Here is a 20282-nt window from a genome sequence, read left to right as displayed (position 1 = left end):
TCCTCCTTCCCCCGCAGCCCCTCCGGACCTCTCTTCAGAGGAAACCTGGAAAGAAACTTACTCAGGTTCAATTAAAAACCCAAGCAACTGTCGACCACGTTCTGTGACTATGTGAAGCGTTCCTCTGAAGGCTAGCTCATACATGAGCTATACAGACATGAATTTCACACTGCACAGATCATTAACAACATAAATGATTTTTGCATAGTTTTTCTTTATTATGTAATTCTTCCTCCTGCTACTCCAGAGTGTGACTTCTGGGGACAAAAGTTTCTCAATACTTATGGACTAACGGAATTCCCGGACACCTATTAGCCATGTAGTTAAATCATCTTTCAAAAAGTACGACTGGAAGTTAAACTAGCACTGATGAATTGCAGGTGTCCTTTTCTGTAGCTTTAAGTATTCCATCAAGATAAAAACCATAATCCTATTCTATCAATGAGTGAGATAAGATGATGAATCAAGTGAAAATATTTTCCATTTCATCCTCAGCTTTTATCTCCATGTAACTTCTTCACCAGGCTTCAACTCTCTGTGGAGAAAGAAAGAGACTAAAATTAAGATAATTTTTGCAGAATAATTACTAATAAATGCGATTAATTATTCTAGAATACCTTACTTTTGAGAGTTAAGTATAAATTTAACTTTCCTTGCAATCCTCATCAGTTAAAAATCTTTCAATACTTATAAGCTTCCTCTTTTCTTTCCAAGGCTTCAATGGCTTGAGTCCTCTTAACTACCATTGTTAAATGGAAGCACAAAATAGGTGACCGCTAAGGAGCTAACAGATTTTCTTACATAATGGGAGCCAAAAGAAAAAAAATGTCCTTCTTTTAAATACAAAAATCCATTAACTTTAGTGGGAAGCGAAGCAGGTCTGAAAGCAGAGGAGATTTTTGCAATATACTGAAATACCAGTCCAACCTCACCAGCAACTGCAGGAAGAGCAGTCCCAATGTAACACCGGGGGGATTTGTCATAAAATTACTATCTTGCTCAGAACTAATTTAGGTGAGACCAGATTAAAAAGGAAATTCACCTGCAAACTGATCATAACATTGCTACTGTTAGTCCATGCTTTGCAGCATGATTTTTTCTCCCGTTGTTCCACTAACCCTATGGCCTAATACAGAATTAGGAGAGACAGATGAGGCAATGCATTAATTTACCTAAGTTCTCCCTAAGAAGTCAATCAGTAAGCCCAGGCTAATTAGTGTATACAATCATATATTTCAGTGAAGACATAGGCAGTTGCCAACACAAACATTTAAAGAGGTCCTCTTAGATTTTCAAAACTTGGTTATTACTTTAAAATAACACAGATTAGGAAAGTAGTTAGTCTAAAAGTGCTGCGATGATTTTAAATTTAAGACAGAAGTTTGCTATAACCACTAAAAAGTTGAAAATTAAAATTCAAGTAATGTGTTTCCTGATGAAGTTTTAGAGAGACAAAATAACGGTTTCACATTTCATAACTAAGAACTTCACAGCAGTTAATGATTAATAAGCTTCGGAGAGCCAAAGCCCTTTCTACTAATGTGAAAATACCTTCTTTTTGCAAATTATTTGATTTCAAACCAATAATTAGTGAATTAAAAACTAATTAGGGGCCCGAAAAGATAATTTTCCATTTTCAATTCACAAACAACAGTGAGATACAAGAGGCTGCATTTTTCCACCTGCACAATCTTTAAGGACATGGAGAATAAGAATGAAAATTCACACCTAAATACTTCACTAACTTGGTATTTATTTTTACATTAAAGTACATTTTCTAGCTCTGCTCCCCCAGTTAACAGGTACATACTTTCACACATTTTCCTCTGGCCTAATTTATAATGACCCCACACCACATTAGAGGTTTTCCTTGAATGTACATGTTGTAGTGAAGTTTGAAGTCATGTTCTTTACTTCAGTCCTTCAAGATTCCATTTTATTGGTAGCATTGCAAATTTACTTTTGTTATTAAAACAGTGCCAAGCACTAACAATTCCTGTATAGTGAAGATTAAGTTAATGTAACAGTTTTGTGAATTATGTCACAAGCTTACTTTCTTACTCCGTTAACTACTCTGTAAAGGGCAAAGTATAATGAAAGCAAATGGTTTATTTAAGAGGACTTTTTCCTAGCAATAGGAGATTCTTATTCATCTGCATATTAAATGTTTACTTCATATTTTTGCACTCATGTAGTGCACCCTTCTAGTAGGTTTATTTAGATACAAATCAGGCTTAATGTTCACTAATGTCTGCATTTGTTTCTCTTGCTTCCACCAATAACGTTTATTAACATCAACACTTCTGGTTCATTGGTGCAATAAAATATTTTGACTAAAATGTCAAATTGATAGAGTTACACATCCTTTTTTTCATTACTAAGATGGCTCCTAAAGCCCCAATTTTCAGAGAGCATTAGTGAATGAAAACCAAGATTGCTTGATTAAATGTTTAGGGCTTTCTTACCTTTAATATTTTGACTGCATCGCTGATTTTGTTTTTCTACGCTTAAGATTCAAACAGAATAGAGAAGTGCTTTGCAAAATAACTGAACATAAATATATATTTAACAGGTATCATAAAACAGACCTTCTATATAATAAGCTCTTGTTTCTGAAGGCTGACAGTTTTTCATCATTCATTCTGTCTAAATAACATCCAATCACAAATCCTAAGGGAACAAAGATGTGAACCCAGTGATCACGCACAACTTGGGCGAAATTCACCATGACTGCTAGAAAAAAAAGCAGAACAGATAAGAGTTACTGAAAAATCTCTACATGGAAAATGTTGCATACATGGCACGTTTAATCTCACAAGGATCCTACTACAGCATAATAAACATGAAGGCCATCAAACACTCCCTACGAGACACATTCTGTTCTCAAATCCATACACAGGTTTCTTAGAAATAATCCTAACTAACTCTTGGCCCTGGGAGATTTTATCCTAAAATGGGTGAGAAATAGAAACATCCCTGGTGAAATGGTACCAGTAAAATGTTGTAGAATAACATACCCATTAAAGCAACTCTAACGATACAGAAGTTTGCTGTTTCGCAAAACATTACAAATGCATTTATAACATAAACTCCTGTAGATGGACACTTTGCTATCTGTAACAAGACTGAAAGCTGGACATTCAGTGGGGAATTGACAGATAAGAAAGGACATTTCTAAAATCCAGCGAGCCTTCCCCGGCCCAGCCACAGCCTTCCAGATTAGCACCTTGCTGGAGGTTTTAAGAGTCACCGAGCAAGTCATACAGTTGCGACCTCAGAACCACCCAGGACCACAGACACAAACGGCGCCGCTCCTGTGGCAGCCGCCGCGGGACAGGACACCCGGGCACCCGAGGCGGGCCGGGGGCACGGCGGGCGGCGCTGCCCCCTCCAGGCCGCTCCCTCAGTCGGCCGCGATGGCGACTCCGCCCGGCGCGCACGGTACCGGCCTACGAGAGGGCCCTGCCAGCCCTCCCGGCCTCGCCGGGCGCGGAGACACGTACCCCGAACCTGCCCGCGAAACCCACCGCCCCCCACACGCCTGTGCCTACAGTGCCAGGAGCGCCGTAGAGCCCCGGCGCTGAGGGGCCCTCTCGCCCAGCCCCGTGTCCCGGCGGAAGGGACAGAGACCGTGGCGAGGCACTCCCGGGGGAGGCTGACACCGGTACCACGGAAACACCCTCCCGCCCGCTCCCACCCGACCCCGCCGGTAGCGCTCCTCACCGCCCCTCACCGCCGGGCCCCGCGCAGCGGCCACACCAAGGGCAACTGACGGCGCGAGCAGGCCGGGAGAGCTCACCGGCTGCACAGGGAGCGGGGGGGAACAGCCTTCACCCCCGGCGGCCTCGCGGTGGTGCCGTCTGTCACCCTCCCACCTTCCCTCCTCCTTCTCCCCGCCTCCCGCAACATGGCGGGTGCTGCCGCACGGGGCGGGGGCGGTGGGCGCGCGCCCCGGTGGGCCTGAGGGAGGCCGGCGCGCGGCGGCCCGTTCGGCAGGTACCGGCGGCGGCTCGGAGCGGGGGGCAGCGCTGCGGGCCCCGGCGCTCGCTGCCGAGTGCCCGCTCGTCCCGCGGGAGCCCGGCTTGGCCCGGTGCTGAGGCGTGAAGCGTTCAGCTTGTCCGAGCCGAGCTCGCCCTTCTCTTCCTCCTTCTCCTCTTCCTCTCGGGACCGGAGCGGGCACAGCTGGGCCGCTGTTTCGGCGGCGGGGCCCGGCGGGGCGCTGGAGCCGCCCTGCGGAGCCCCCGGCCCGTGCTGGGCCCCACCCCGGGCGGTGGGCGGCGTGACGGGCCGCAGCGCTGGGTGCGCCATGGCCGGTGAGCCCACCCAGCCCTGCGCTGGGAGCTGCCGGAGCTCCGCTGCTCCTTGCGATTCCTTTTTTGTGCTGTAAAACACCTCTTTCTGATAACAAAAGACGTACAACTTAATAATTGATACCTAGTAGTTGCGCTGATCACTTTTCACAGCTTGTTATCCAATGTAGTCTCGAAACCGTATGAATTTAGATTTAAATAATTAGGCTTTTCGTTTGGATTAGGCATTTAAACATTTTCTTCCCCCATTCAGGTTAGTTCTTTTGGAGCTTAAACACTTGGAGAGGAAAATGACATCCATTATCAAGTTGACTACACTTTCAGGTGTGCAGGAGGAGTCTGCCCTTTGCTACCTCTTGCAAGTAGATGAATTTCGTTTTCTTTTGGACTGTGGCTGGGATGAGAACTTTTCTATGGATATTATTGATTCTCTGAGGAAGTAAGTAGTTCCGTTCATACACTTTTTTTTTAATAGGTCTTGTCCCTTTCTAAAAATGTTCAAAATATCGTGCGCTGTTATCTGTATGGTGATGTTAAATCTAAAATTGTTCTGGTTTTGTTTGCTTGAAATGTGTTTAATATGAAGGGAATTATACTGCTGAAACATTTCCGATAAAAACTTTTTTTTTTCTTGTGAGTCTAATGAGTTACACCTATTAAGTGTAATTCACAGACTCTTCTGTGTTTGTTGGCTTGGATGTTTTGGTTTTTTTCATAAACATGACAGAGCAGAGTTTATGGGAGACTGACCTCGGCTCTAAACTAGTTTAGAATGGTTAACAAAGTTTTAAATTAAAAAAATCCTTAGTGTATGTAGGCTGAATACAAAGTGGTTCAACTCTCGCCTCTTGTATCAGGTTGAATAGACTGTCAGTCAGGAAAACAGCTTCTGTTAGTTATCCCAGCCCTGCAAGGAAATAAACCTGTATGGCCTTTAGTACTGAATTTCTGCAGGTTTACAGCAAGGAGCTTTGCTGATGCAAACGTTGGTTACAAGGTTAGGACTGTAACACAGAAATTCCTGAAAGAAACTAAGCTTTGTGATGCTACTTTCATAGATTCACTTTTCTAGCATTGACACACTTGTAGTGTTTGAAGTCTTTTAACTGAGGATTATTATTTACCGAGGCTAACTTACAAAATTTTTCAAGTGTCTTCTCTGAGAAGCAATTAGATAAAAACCCCTTTTTAATAACAGCCATCGAGAAGAATGTGTGTGCCTCAGTTACTATGTGATGGAACAAAAAGCTTTCAGCCCAACTTGTATTTTCACTTGTTGCATATGTTTTATGCCCTCAAGTTTTTCAATCATGATAGATAGTAAGTTTTTAGTCTGAGTTCTTATTTTATGCAACACTTTACAAGAAAAAAGAATTCTTTTTAAAATGAATAAAACCCCCAAATTATGTGTGCCACTTCTCTTAAATGATAAATTTGACCTTTTCTGTTTTTTTTTTTAAAGATATTTTTATTTGATCCTTATCAGTTTAAGGATTGTTGTGTCTTTTGTCCTCTTGGTCTTTCTTATCAGAAGGAAAGTTGTAGTCTGTTTTAGGTTTTTAGGTGTATGAACAATTTGTGACATGTCTGCAGTGATAATATTTTTGTCCCCTCAGTTAATCCACTTTCTGGTGTCCAAATAAAGTCTTTCTAATCAAGAATTTAATGTGAAACTTATGTGTTCCTGACCTTGAAATTATGTTTTCAGAAGTCACTTGCATTTTTAAGTACTTGAACATTTGGAAATATCTGTAACTTTTACTTATACTTGTTAAAACTTTGCTCTAAACCTGGAAGGATTTAAGTTTTCTTGTTTGGCTTTCAGACTGTGTGTGTATTCTCAAAATAGCCATAATAGGAAGTATATAACACCATGCAGAACTCTTCTCACCAGCTTTTTTTTGTCCCCCTTTTTGTAGACATGTACACCAGGTTGATGCTGTTCTTCTTTCTCATCCTGACCCTCTACACCTTGGAGCTCTTCCATATGCAGTGGGAAAAATGGGCTTGAATTGTGCCATTTATGCAACTATTCCTGTATATAAAATGGGACAGATGTTTATGTATGATCTCTACCAGGTATATTTAAGTTGGTACTTTCATGCACAACATCTTTGATATGGTAGAGTGCTCAGGTTCCTGAATGCTCTATATTTCTTATTTGTTTGTAGTCCCGCCATAATACTGAAGATTTCACACTCTTTACATTGGATGATGTAGATGCAGCGTTTGATAAGATACAACAGCTGAAGTTTTCTCAGATTGTGAACTTGAAAGGTAAAGTTGTGGCCGAAATGTCGATGGATGACTTTTGGTGAAAGGCAGAGTCATTAAGATTTAAAGTAACTTGATTTTTTCAAAGGGAGTAAATTTTTGAGTGTTGTGCATTTTGCAAGACTGAATTCACTAGTCCCGTATCAGTCTATATCAGCTGCATATTTGCCTCAATAGTTGTATGCGGAAATGGGTAGAAATGGGTAGAACTTACACAAAGCATGTTTAGACATGTGTTTCTCTTTTGTGTTTTTGTAACTTTTCTTGGAATTTACTTATGTCTCTCAAAAGTTTTTAATCATGTGAAGTGGTAGATATCTCAGAACTCTTCAGTAACCGGTAACACAGAGGAAGACTCTCTAGAAAATGAATAGGTTGTAGAGATTAAGTTACAGCCTTTGGATGATTTAATGAGGAAGGCTTCACTGACTCTGCATGATGGGTTCTCAGTATAGCTTATTGCTAGGAACTGAGACATCCAGAGAGTCAGCAGCTTTTCACTCTTGTTGAATTTAAAGATCAGAATGAAATGGGAAGCCAGTTCTTGAACAACGACACATACACGCCAATCACCAGCAGCTTGTCTCTGAGATGCAGTATCTCCCAGTTCCTGAATGCTGCATGCCTGTAATTGGAAAATAGAAATGGGATACCATCCTTGAAAGGCTGCTGAACCTTTTTTGAGGTATTTGTAGCAAGGCTATGTCTATGCTGCCAACTTTTACATCTTACAAGTAATTTTAGTGAACAACTTCCTAAAAGCAGCTTTTTCATATTTAATGGATGTGACTCAAGAAGACTCAATGAATGCATCTAAGAAGATAATGTATGTTTTAATTAGTAAAGCTGTGCACTTCAGGTCAAGTTGGTGTAATGCAGCAAAGTCAGTGGGAATGGTCATGGGTGGTCTAGTTTTTCTCTGACAAAGATCTAGGCCAGCACCAATGGTGAGGAGCAGCAGTGCATAAAAAAAGGCATCAGGTGCTGAAAAGATCCTTCATCCTTGACTGCAACACACAGACACCTTTCATGGAATTGATTGATTTGCATGTTTGTCATTCTGGAAAACTTCCAGTTTGTGTGATTTATGTGCTTTTATAAATACCTAGACAGTGAATGATATAGTAAACATTTTGTGTTGCCCCAGAGAGGGGTCTGCCTTTCACCCGTGCATTTGCTTTCATATCATATGTGTGTTATATAATTTACTGTTGTTTAGGCCTATAGTTATAGCAGCTCTACAGTGCCTCTAGTACCAGTGGGAGATGGAGGGAAGAACTGATCTTCACTTTAGTTGTTTTTTCTGGAGGCAAAATAGACGTGAATTGCAAAAAATTCTGAAGGTACTGGTCAAATGGGAAGGACAGATACATTAGCAATTTTTCATAGTTCATTTGACTTTTTTCCCCAGTAATAATTTTGGCGTTCAGTTATTTGAAATTACTATCTCTTATTCAGAGTAATGGACTTTAATACATGTAACGTACCTAAAATATTGAAAACTTTTGTAGGCAAAGGACATGGTTTGTCAATCACACCATTGCCAGCTGGCCACATGATAGGAGGCACAATCTGGAAGATTGTCAAGGATGGCGAGGAAGAAATTGTTTATGCTGTTGATTTCAACCACAAGAGGGAGATGTAAGTTCAACATAGCAATATGTATTTCTTAGACATCGTTAGGTGTGCATCATTTAGTGTGTGCTAAACAGATGGAAGTAGCAGTGCCTTTCCAGCTCTAATAAGACCAGTGATTTCACTTGCATTCAGATTAGACAGCTTGAAACAAGTATTAGGTCTGGGTTTCTTCATTCCACTCAGTTTTATTTATTTGTAAGTTTGAAGCAGGAAAGATTCAGAAAACTTCTGTTTCATGCAGTTCAGAAAAGCTTTTATTGCAATTTTAAAAGGGAAGATAACACCATGAACCTTCTCTTAGTCGTGTAAAAAACATAGTTATTATTTACCTAATTTCCTCCTTCTCTGGAAGTGTCTTCAGAAGGTAGGAAGAGGAACTTTTAGAACAATATACTAAATTCCAGCTTGTCAAGATGAAATTTGGAATACAGTCATATAGCATAATTGTATTTAGGTTGGGATACACACATTTACTTAAAAAAAAATCCTGGGAGGATGTAGGACATGTAGATGAATTTTGACTGTTAAAAATTACTGCATAACTGCTAGATATTTAAGACTGAAAAACATTTTTGCCTTTTAAACTCTTGTAAAACATTGAAGAAAAGTTTTCCTTTTCTTCTACTGTAGACAGGATACTTCTTACACCCTGTCTTCCTTCTTGAAAATGCCTATTTAAGGAAGGAAAAGGAGCAAGAAAATAAATATTGAAATAAGATAAATTTTGCTGGTTAATATTAATGAATGTGTTGAGTTATGCATCAAGCCAAATTGAATTCAGACTAAAAAGGCTTTCAGCGAATGAGAAGAGAGTAAGGTAGAAAAATAAACCCACTAGAAACTATCCCTTTTCTTACTAATAATCAGTTTTAGATATTAACAGATATGTATACGTATGCTACATGTAAGTCACTTATTTAATTGGACTTTGACTTAAACATCCTCTTTCTGTGAGTAGTTGTTTAATTTGTTTATATGTGAGATCCTACTTTTCAGTTACTGAGAAGTTTGATTTCTGTACATGCAAACATCTGGAATCTCGCTGTTTTATTTTTTTGCTCATAAAATAGAAATGCAAAAAGTGAGATTTCACCTTTTTTCTACAGCCATCTGAATGGATGTTCCTTGGAAATGTTGAGCAGACCTTCATTGCTTATTACGGATTCATTTAATGCTACTTATGTACAACCCAGGAGGAAACAAAGGGATGAACAGCTACTGAGTATGTATTCTGTTTGGGTTTGAAAATAGCAGTAATGTGATTCATTAGCCACTGTAAAATGTTTTTCTATGAGAAATTCATCGGCATCCAAATTAAGAAACTTTATTAAAATTTACATAATTTGAATTACTCTTCTGATGGTACTGATTTTGTGGGTTAAACATTTTCCTGAAAACAAAGAACCATATCTGAAAACAATATATTTTATGCAGTATCAATTAATCTCTTCTTGAGGGGTTTTTAAATGACCTTCCTCAGCACATTATTTTCAAACTTGGTTTAACAGATTTTTTTTTGAATAAAAATGAAAAAGGAACAAAAAGTAGTATCAAGTCAGTGAGATCTTCTGAGCTACTAAGAGAATCCCATCTCCCTTTAATTTTCTGGAAATGTGGTTTTGGATCTCTTTTGAAGTTTGATTCATTTCTGTGTTCAGTTTGTTTTCAATTATCATTGTTAGTGTGATAAACAAAAAAATCCCCAAGCCACAGACATTCTAATTTTGGTTCAAAGTATAAGTAGGTTTTTGTTTTGTTTTTAATTCTTCATAGCTAATGTTTTGGAGACATTACGAGGTGATGGAAACGTATTAATAGCTGTGGATACAGCAGGCAGAGTTCTGGAACTTGCTCAACTTCTTGATCAGATCTGGAGGACGAAAGATGCAGGATTAGGAGTCTACTCCCTCGCACTTTTGAATAACGTCAGCTACAATGTAGTGGAGTTCTCTAAATCACAGGTTTGTTTTGATTTTAAAATGCAATTATGAAGAGGGTAGTGGAGTATGTATGCAAAAGTATTTTGGTTTTAATATTAAAAAATGGCTAAATGCTGGATATTGTCCTTATTTTGTAGTGTGTGTTTGTGTCTCAGATCTTTTGATCAGGTAACAGAGTCCAGTCATGGCTATGGGCGTGTTTCTTGATACTCATTTCTGTTTTTATCACAAGACTTGTGAGCATAGTTTAAAGCTGTTAGAAAAGAGGACTCTAAAGTACGTGTTTCAGTGTCGTTTACACTCAGCATTATTTCTACACTTGCTGAGAAACATTGACGTAGTAATCACTTGCATATTGCATCCAGTACCCCATACCAGGTTTGTGCAGTATTGTAGAACTTGTATTCCTATAGATAACTTTTTCTTAATACATATTTTAGGTTGAATGGATGAGTGACAAGTTGCTGAGATGCTTTGAGGACAAGAGAAACAATCCTTTCCAGTTCCGCCATCTCTCCTTATGTCATAGTCTGTCTGATCTGGCTCGAGTGCCTAGTCCAAAAGTTGTTCTTGCCAGTCAGCCTGACTTAGAGTGTGGGTTTTCTAGAGATCTCTTCATTCAATGGTGCCAGGATTCCAAAAACTCTATAATCTTAACTTATCGCACGACACCTGGAACATTAGCACGATTTCTGATTGATAATCCTTCTGAAAAAGTTATAGATATTGAGGTAAGAGTTGTCTATATATCTCAACATTTTTGTGGACCATCTGGGGGAAAAAGAGCAAAACAGAATTTAATTTTCTTTTTGATGTACTGAAATGCTCTGAGAGATAGAGAGAAATCTAAAATCAGTATGTTGCATGTATAACCAATTGTGGAAAAACTTACCTAAAAATAGGTCTTGTATTAGGAACTGCAAAATGCCTTTTGGTGGTGAGGAAAAAATAATACTCCATAGAGATGAGCATGAAGTTGCTTTTAAATATTTATCCTTATATAACATTTTTCCTTTGTGTTTTTGTTATAATAGAAAAAATTCTGCTTGCCATTTACGTACAGGTCACAATATATGATGGATTATTCTTGCTGGAAAATACTCTGGGTTTGGACGAGGAGAGAATCAAGTCAAATCAGTGTAATATATCCCATCAGAATAGAAAGATAAGCAAAAGCTAGGAATTAGAAGAACACAATTGATTGTTAGTCATGCTTTCAAATCATTTCAATAATTTGTATTTCTGTGTCTACTTCTCTCTGGTAAACGTTAATTTATGGGAGTCCCCTGTGATCACAGTGATAATTTCAATCCTGATGATGCAGCTTTATTTTAGTTTTATATTTGTTTTGGAGCATTGAATTACAGTGTTAGAATATTATGAGAATTCACTATTATTCAAAGTGACCTATACTCTAAATTGATTTTCAGAAAACGAGAATCAGAACTTAACATTGTTTTGACTGCTAGTATGACTTGGGTTCTTCTGGTTCAATGTGAGTGACACAAAAGTAAAAAAACACTGTTCATCTCAGAGTATTTGTGTTCACTTATTGGAGGGATGTTTCTGGAAGCTGTTTTAAGAAATTTTTTTAATGCTAATTTAATGTTTTAGAAATGTTTTTCTGTTAAGTAGTCTCTACTAATTGATAACATGGTCATGATGTTGCCACAGCAAGGTACCACGTGTTTGCATAATCTTGTTTTGTATGTGACATACAAGTTGTACTTGCCCTTGGTACTTAAGTACCAACATTCTTGTCAGCAGTGTGTAGGAAAAGTATTAAAAGTATGTCAGCTACTCACAATAATACTAATTTTCTCTCTGCAGTTGAGAAAACGTGTCAAGTTGGAAGGAAAAGAACTTGAAGAATACCTAGAAAAGGAGAAGCTTAAGAAAGAAGCAGCTAAAAAATTAGAACAGTCTAAAGAGTAAGTATATTGGCAGTTCTCGCATTCTGCTGTTGTGGTCAGAGTTGAGATTTCTGTGTGATCGTTCTGCTGCTTCAACCATTTCCAGGGATAAATGAAAATCATAGTTCTGATAGACTTGTCTGAGGGCACTGAGGAGTTGGGAATGGTTGTTATGATAGACTTGTTTCATCTGCTATTTGGCTGTGAGCTCTTTCTCAGATCCACAAACTGCCCTTGTCCTTGGTCAGTGTTACGTCAACTGTTATTTTGCAGACAGTGTGTTTATGTAATACTAAACCTGAAGAAAAAAAGTGCTAGGTTTTTTTTGGAATGTCATTTCAGGGCAGATATTGATTCCAGTGATGAGAGTGATGCTGAAGAGGATATTGATCAGCCAACTGTGCATAAGACCAAACATGATTTGATGATGAAAGGTGAAGGTAGCCGGAAGGGAAGCTTCTTCAAACAGGCAAAGAAGTCTTATCCAATGTTTCCAGCCCCTGAAGAAAGAATTAAATGGGATGAATATGGTGAAATTATCAAGTATGTGGTGGTAATGCACATTAACATATAGCGTAGCTATGAAATAATTAAAAAATAGAAGTAATAAAAATAATTATTTTGTGTCTTTTGCAGTACTGTTTCATGTTCTTCCAATTGCAGTAACTTCTGAACAGTTAGGACGGTTAGCACTAAGTCTCACGGGAAGCTTATGAGTGGATTGAAGCTGCTGAGTGCTGATACTTGGCCTGTGGTTGCACCTCTTAGGATGTGTTTTCACTCCAGGCTTTTATTTTTTCTTTTTTTTTCTGCTTTTATTTTATCAGATATAAGATTTAACTTTTTTTAACCTGACTTTTTTCATCTGCTTTAGATTATACATAATTCTGATAAATTTATCGTGAGAGGAAAGATCATTGTAGTCCTAGAAAAATCTATCAATACTTGTCCTATTTGCGTAAGCAATACTTACTAGAAAGCCTTAGTTTGCTGGTATTTCCCAAGATACCAGAGCCCTTTTTTAAGATAGGAAGGTGATATTTTCCAAATGAGCTCTGTTCAGATGTGGAACTATTAAAGGCAAGTATAATGAAATTGTTGGCAATAACAATTGCAAAACACCTCCACAGTAACAGTATAGTTTGGTTTTGTGTTATGTAGTGCTTTGGTTTTACTGTAAGACTATTAAAAGCAAAATGCCTTTCATTCTTTAGACCTGAGGATTTTCTAGTTCCAGAACTTCAAGCGACAGAAGAAGAAAAAAGCAAATTAGAATCTGGTTTGACAAATGGAGAAGAGCCTATGGACCAGGATTTATCAGATGCTCCTACCAAATGTATTTCTGCAACAGAATCCATGGAAATTAAGTGAGTGGCTTTGTTCTTGTCAGTTCTCTAGAATGGTGGCATGAGTACTGTGCAAATCAGATAAAAGGCTAGCTTGGAATTAATAAAGTGGGAAAGGGCTTGCTTGCCTTTTTTTTTTTTTTTTTTCCCCCCTCTCTCCCAGTCTGTCAAAGTTATTTTTTTACTTGCCTTTCTGGGAGCACAGTATGGAATCCTATGGTTCTGACTCTTAAGAAATTCACAGTTTGTTCTCTGTCTGATAGGGACAGTGAAAGAGGAAGAACAAACGATACAGTAGTAAGTTAGCATAGATACTCAAATGTATATCTATTTTGCTAAAATAGCAACTTATTCAAATATGCTTCTCATGTTTTGGATAACTATGTACATGAATTTGGGGAATTTAGAGTGTTAAATACACATGCGTGCTGATATTTAACAGTTCTGTATTTTACTGATCCATAATATACGTTGTGCTGACAGCTTTTGCTGATATAGAATAATTTCAAAATATTTTCCATTTTAAAATATTTTGGAGCACTCGAAGGCTTAATCTTTTAAACTAAAAATTTTTCTTCTTGGCTTTTTAATTCAAACTAGAGCCAGAGTTACATACATTGATTATGAAGGACGCTCAGATGGGGACTCGATTAAAAAAATTATTAACCAAATGAAACCAAGACAACTGGTCATTGTCCACGGACCACCTGAGGCCAGTCAGGACCTTGCAGAATGTTGCAGAGCTTTTGGCGGAAAAGATATTAAAGTTTACGTGCCAAAACTGCATGAAACTGTAGATGCAACCAGTGAAACTCACATTTACCAGGTAAGGTACTGGAACGTGTTAGTCGTGTAACTGCTGTGAACTGTAGGAGAGCTGTATTGGCACATGTTGTGATTTGGCCCTCTGTTCTTTGGGAGAGGAGAGACAGTAGTCCCTACGTGTACGCTTGGTTTTGTGTGACCAAGGCATTACTCACTTTTGTTCTGTCTTCTGGGTAAGCATTCTTCTTATGCTTATCATTCATGAGAAGAGTGTAAAAGCTTAAACATAAGATCAGTGCATTTTTACCTGTATTGCAGAAGGCAAGGTTTGTGTCCGTGGAGACATCAGTTTGCTTTACTCAAGTCTTAACAGATTTCCGATGCCTATATGTAGAGCACCACTGTATACTACTTGCAATTCAGGATTCTTTTTGGAATCTGAAGGAGAGCCTTAGAGAGCGAAGAGGAAAAAAATCCTTTGTACCTAAATAGTACCTAAGAATGAACATGTAAAGTTAGGAACAAATTAATGTTGAAAATAAGTACATAAATGAGACACCCCTGCCCTCAAAAAGAGTTAATTTGATGGTTCTTGGAAAGTGAGGTTATGATGGTGTGTTGCACTGTCTTAGTATATTGCATTTAATTTTCATGGTTAAGCTCTGAAGAAGAAAACTTGGATAATTTGTGTGAAGCATGTGAAAATTATATATGGTCGTGATTCAACTTTCAAAGTTGTTTAGAGAAGAGTCTCTTACATGCAATTTAGGCATTAGTCCTTTATTTCTTCTGTCCCTTTAAAGTTCATAGAATGGGTAGGTAGTTGCAGTAACCTTCATATGGTTGCAGCCTTGATTCTGCTATGAGGATCATGCACAATATCGTGTGAATAACAGCCTTTCAGAGTAGGGCTTTAGTTAATGGGTTAAAGTCCTGGAATGCACCAGAGGAATTAGGGTAAGGTAATGTTTTGGTCCCTTTAAAATCTGGTATCTAAAACATCCCTTCTTACAATAAAATACTTTTTTTTTGAGAGAGAGAGTTAAAATCTGAAACTGCTGTTCAGTAACCTAAATTCATCTATAGAAACTTTCCTTAAATTTACTGAGGCTGAGGAACTCCTTGGCTGCAAAAAAGGTTTCTGATGTTGAATTGATTGCTCTTGCTGTGAGTTTAACTGAAGTTTGCAGACATATAGGTTCTTTTTTTATTTTAACCAAGACAAAAAAAGGTATTGATCTCTGCTGCTTTTTAAGTTGAGTAGTGACATGAGGGTTATACAAATTATATCTTGGAAGTATAAAACATCTTGCCTTAGTGATACCAATTCCCTCCTTTCCCTTCCCAAAAGAGTATGAATCAAACGGATGTAGAGAGATAGTGAAAGGAAAACTGCTGATTTTTAAAGTTTGAAGTAAGGACTCTCTCTGCATTTTCCATCAAACTAATGGTACTTTTATTTTTGTGCAACCCAGGTCAGGTTGAAAGATTCTCTTGTCAGCTCCCTTCAGTTCTGTAAAGCCAAGGATGCTGAGTTGGCTTGGATAGATGGTGTTCTGGACATGCGGGTTTCGAAAGTGGATACTGGAGTTATTTTGGAAGAGGGAGAGTTGAGGGAAGATGAAGACACAGAGATGCAAGTGGATATGCCTTCTTCAGACTCTAGTGTCATTGCACAACAGAAGGCCATGAAAAGCCTCTTCGGTGACGATGACAAGGAAATGTGTGAGGAAAGCGAGATCATTCCTACTTTGGAACCTCTGCCACCTCATGAGGTACAGAAATTATGCTGATCTGGGATTATTTTTGAAGAGCTCTGTATTTGTTTTTTTCTAGTGTCTGTTTCTAGTGCTTAGAGATTGATATTGTGATCTTATTCAAATGAAAGCCTAACTGAAACTGGATTTTCATGTTTGGTTTTCTCTTTGTTAAACCTGGTACTCTTCTTTGTTCAGATGTTACACTTTTCAGCAAGGGTGATCGCTTGCATCCACTAACAGTACCTAACATATAGTTACCATTTATTTGTGAAGATAAGATTTTAATTAGCAGGTTTCATATTTGTAGTTAGTACTTACAGATTTAGAAGTTAGTTGGTGTTTAGTCACGCTTGGATTTTATTGTATGATGCTATAGAAAATACTTCATATACTTGAGGGTACAGATCTTTGAAATTCATGTCTCTGCTACTATAGTAGTGATTTGAGAGTTCATTGAAGTACTGCATGTGAGTAGATATTATTTGATCTTGTCAGTGAATTATTACAATGCCTTCTAATCCTAGAATTGCTTTTTAAGGTACTGTTACACAGTCCTAAATGAGGTCTATTCTAGGAGCTAGATGAATGTGGAGACAACTCTAAAGTCTGTTCGGATCCATGACAGCCGTCATGGAAGTATGTACTGATCAGCAGTGCCGGTTCCTGCAGCTCTGGCCCTGGCATAGCATGGCTTGGAAGAGGAATGTTCAGTGACAACTTTGCATTTGTCTTTAATATGTGAGCAAAGAAGGAAACTTTTCCTTTACTTGACCGATAACTTCTAAGGCATTCCTAACCTGGAAGTGTCTTGCTGCATAGAGCCAGTCTTCTCATTCATAGTCCTGTAGTCTAGGCCACACTCTTGCCAACACAACAATGAGATCATCTTTGGAAAAACGGAAGGTATTAAGTAGCAGAAGTATTAACATTGTGTGTATTGTTTAAAGGTTATTGGACATCAGTCTGTGTTTATGAATGAGCCAAGACTGTCTGACTTCAAGCAGGTTCTCTTGCGAGAAGGTATACAAGCTGAATTTGTAGGAGGAGTGCTTGTGTGCAACAATCTGGTGGCTGTTCGCAGGGTAGGTGTTCTGTGTCTTAAACCTTGGTAAATAATATTCTAAATGAAAATCAAGTTTCTCATTAGTGTAAAGCTAATAAATTGAAATGTCTTTTGTTTCAGACTGAAACGGGGCGCATTGGATTGGAAGGCTGTCTCTGTCAGGACTTCTATAGGATAAGAGACCTTTTATACAAGCAATACGCTATTGTCTAAAGAAAGTGCTGCAAAGATGTTTTTACTTGAACTTTTAAAGACAATGGAGATTTCTCCCAATTTTGACTTTTTGTAGTTTTCTAATTTATACAGGGGAAACCTAGTTCATAAAGAACAATTAACTACCCTGAACATGTAATCAACTGCTCCTGTTGTTCATAGACCTCGGTACATTCCATGTTGTTGACTTTCAAACTGTTACAACTTGCTGTCTCCCACATAACACATTATAAATGAGTTTATGACTATGAACCCTTCTCAGGAAAGGTTCAATTTGTCAGGAGATGTTTTGGTTTCATAGATTCCCTGACAAAGAGTACAAAATATTGAAAAGTCATTCTTCAGTTCTAAGATTAGATAGGCAAATGTGGGTTTGTTTGTTTTGTTTTGTGTGGGGTGTTGGTTGGTTGGTTTTTTGGGTTTTTTTTTAATAACTTTGATTTAGGAGACAGTCTTGAGTCTTTTTTTTTTTTTTTTGATGGAGCTTAGTCAATGTACATTTTTAATAACCCACTCTAAAGCTAGACTATCTAAACTTTCCCCTAGTGTTAATCTGGCTGTATCCTAATGTTACTGATTTGATCCAGAACAGAATTTCATGCTCTAAAGTATTAATCTGCAGGATCAAAAAAATCACTTTGGGAAGGTACTCTTAGAAGACTAGATAGTACTGTCAAGCTGTTTAAAATCCAGTAACAGTGCTTCAGAGTAACTTCTGTACAAACTCACAGCATTTGTAACTTCGAGCTTTTGCAAAATTATGCCAGCTCTGAAATCTTTGGAGTTCTGATTTTAATAATTTCAAAGTCTAAAGCCTTTATCCATGCACCACTGTTTGTTCAGAGTGCCGTGAACCAAGTTCAGGAAGATCCTTTATCTTGAAATCTGAGTTCATGTGATTTATTTAATGCCCTTGTGCCATGTTTCATTCTAGTTGCATGGTTTGTGCCATTTTTCATTCTAGTTGGCAGTGGCACTTATTGTAGCTACTGATGCTAGGAACTCACCTCACTTTTTAGGTGAAGAGGAACACAGTTTTGGGCACCTTAATTTCACAGAAATTAATTTATACAAACAAATGGTCTCACCAGCTTTGGCAGTGGAAGGTTGCTTGCTCGTTTTTACATACAACAGCAATGTAACATGTGCTCTCTGTGTGTATGTTTAAATAAAACCTTTTGAAAAAGTGGCAAAAAGTAGCCCTGCGGGCTATCAATGGAAGGATAATTTACTTTGCAATTCATTCTTGTCAAAGAGTTTTCCATCTGATACAGAGACTATTTATTCTGTTTAAAATAGTAACTTAGAACTGAAGTTCATGTCAAAACCAAAAAAACCTGCTAGAACTATATACTGAAAATGTAAAAAAATCTTGAAAATTTAATGCTGAGTGAAAATGTATTTTGTTATACAAAGAAAACCTTGGCTAGGAATGACTGCATGGCTTGATGCCTTTTTTTTTTCTCCCCTCTTCTCCCCAACACCAACAGCGTAGAACAATGTTTATTTTCCGTTATATTGACAGACAGAACTTCTTAGAAATGCTCTGGTTTTGTAGCTGTTTTGTAGCAAAGCAGTGTAAATCTGTACGATAATGGATGCTTGTTGGTGAATACTATTGTATTATTATTGTTGCAGATACTAATTAACTTTTATAAAGTGAGTTACTTTGTTGAGGGCATAGGGTAGGCAGAGATCACACATGCCTGCGTGGAGTATACTAATAAAGAAAAAAACCCTTAGGAAATCAAACTAAAAGTAGTGCTGTTTTTAGGAAAGGGATAAAGACAAGGCAATGGGATCATAAATCTATCAGTTTTGTTTGCTTTTTTAATCTGTTGATTCAAATTCTGTTAACAAAAGTACAGTGTTGTCAGTTACTAAATTCCTGCATGTTCTGGTAAAGAGGAGAATCACTAAGGAAGAGGCTCAAGTATGAGCAAAACAGCAAACTGTTCTTTTTCAGTCTGTTCAGCATGAGCATGGCTTGAAATCAGACCTGGAAAGCTGACATGAAGGTGATGGTTATCTGAGTGCTGGGGCTGGGGAAAGCTGGGTTTGTGGACAGTTCTGGTGGCGAGAGGGATGAAGGGGAGCGCAAGACACTTGTAGTGACATAGCACAGGCTGCAGCTGTGCTGCAGGGCAGGCGTGCGCCTCAGCTCTGCATTCATTCCTTGTAAGCAGTGTGGAGCTGAAGCAAATGCCCATTAACTTTGCCTAGTCTGCTATCAGTTCTCCAATAGATTATTATTGTTCTTTTCTATTTTGTTGTTGTTTTTTAACTGTGATTCACTTTAAACAATAATTGAACTGCTCTGTGTAATTTTCAGAGTTGCTAATCTGGTTCTTGTTTGTATCTGGAATGAAAGATTCATTTCCCCTTACCTCCACAAAATGTCAGTGCTGCCATGGACTGTAAGCTGTATTTTCTGACTTCTGCATTTTCTTCATTAGCAGTAAAAATTTGACAAGGAGTACCATTTCTTACTCTTTGCTCTGTTGGCCTTGTGTGCAAGAACATTCACATCAAGTCAACCCTAGTTTTGGTACTTATGGACCATTTAAAACTAGTTCCTTCCAAGAGCCTTGGGTAATTCAGTTCCTCAGTTAAGAAGAGCCAAGGGAGTGTGGAGGCACAGGAAAGGCAGAAACTTGCCTTCCCCTATCCCCAAAGTCTGTAGCGTTTGTGGGTGAATCCTGGCTTTTGTATTCTCTTTTTCCTGTGCTTATGTAGTTGAATATTGCATTGGGTTTGCATGGCAAGGTTTTGGTAGCGGAGGCACTACAGGGGTGGCTTCTGTGAGAAGCTGCTAGAAGCTTCCTCCACGTCCAGTAGTGCCAGTGCCAGCCAGCTCCAAGATGGACCCACTGCTGGCCAAGGCTGAGCCCATCAGTGGTGCTGATCATGCCTCTGTGATAACATATTTAAGGGGAAAAAAACCTGGGCAATTGCAGCTGGAGAGAGTGAGAATATGTGAGAGAAACAACTCTGCAGCCACCAAGGTCAGTGCAGAAGGAGGAGCAGGAGGTGCTCCAGGCACTGGAGCAGAGATTCCCC

General features: G+C 38.5%; 2 protein-coding genes across 8 annotated transcripts; one reads left to right on the top strand and one right to left on the bottom strand.

Moving 5' to 3' along the window:
* Positions 1-194: 194 nt before the first annotated feature.
* On the bottom strand, positions 195-4219 carry NDUFB1 (NADH:ubiquinone oxidoreductase subunit B1). Of its 7 annotated transcripts, none has more exons than XM_065636270.1 (3): positions 4001-4219; positions 2589-2733; positions 195-535 (listed from the first exon to the last, which is right to left on the bottom strand). In XM_065636270.1, the coding sequence occupies exons 2-3, from the start codon at positions 2726-2728 to the stop codon at positions 499-501; spliced, it is 177 nt and encodes a 58-aa protein (XP_065492342.1). In that variant the 5' UTR covers positions 2729-2733; positions 4001-4219; the 3' UTR covers positions 195-498. The 7 variants fall into 7 exon arrangements, with proteins under 7 accessions (XP_065492342.1, XP_065492343.1, XP_065492339.1 ...); XM_065636271.1 differs by lacking the exon at positions 4001-4219 and adding an exon at positions 3800-3843; XM_065636267.1 differs by lacking the exon at positions 4001-4219 and adding an exon at positions 3734-3832.
* On the top strand, positions 3913-19925 carry CPSF2 (cleavage and polyadenylation specific factor 2). The gene is made up of 15 exons (XM_065636264.1): positions 3913-3996; positions 4564-4749; positions 6230-6389; positions 6482-6587; positions 8096-8225; positions 9329-9444; positions 9996-10183; positions 10603-10893; positions 11993-12093; positions 12418-12618; positions 13290-13442; positions 14022-14247; positions 15662-15961; positions 16894-17028; positions 17130-19925. Exons 2-15 carry the CDS (start codon positions 4601-4603, stop codon positions 17220-17222), a joined length of 2349 nt encoding a protein of 782 aa, XP_065492336.1. The 5' UTR covers positions 3913-3996; positions 4564-4600; the 3' UTR covers positions 17223-19925.
* Positions 19926-20282: the final 357 nt, after the last annotated feature.

Source organism: Caloenas nicobarica, chromosome 5 (assembly GCF_036013445.1).
Source record: "Caloenas nicobarica isolate bCalNic1 chromosome 5, bCalNic1.hap1, whole genome shotgun sequence".
In the NCBI taxonomy this organism is placed as follows: Eukaryota; Metazoa; Chordata; class Aves; order Columbiformes; family Columbidae; genus Caloenas; species Caloenas nicobarica.
The sequence above is the reverse complement of the archived record's forward strand: the minus strand, read 5'-3'. Positions and strand labels throughout refer to the sequence as shown.

Bases quoted from the DNA above. Each gene is read 5' to 3' on its own strand.
- NDUFB1 (XM_065636270.1), bottom strand. From the start codon at position 2,728: ATGGTGAATTTCGCCCAAGTTGTGCGTGATCACTGGGTTCACATCTTT. The intron at 536-2,588 runs GTCTGTTTTATG...CTTTCTCCACAG, and splicing joins AAGAGCTTATTATATAGAAG to AGAGTTGAAGCCTGGTGAAG.
- CPSF2 (XM_065636264.1), top strand. From the start codon at position 4,601: ATGACATCCATTATCAAGTTGACTACACTTTCAGGTGTGCAGGAGGAG. The intron at 6,390-6,481 runs GTATATTTAAGT...ATTTGTTTGTAG, and splicing joins TTATGTATGATCTCTACCAG to TCCCGCCATAATACTGAAGA. The intron at 10,894-11,992 runs GTAAGAGTTGTC...TTCTCTCTGCAG, and splicing joins AAAAAGTTATAGATATTGAG to TTGAGAAAACGTGTCAAGTT.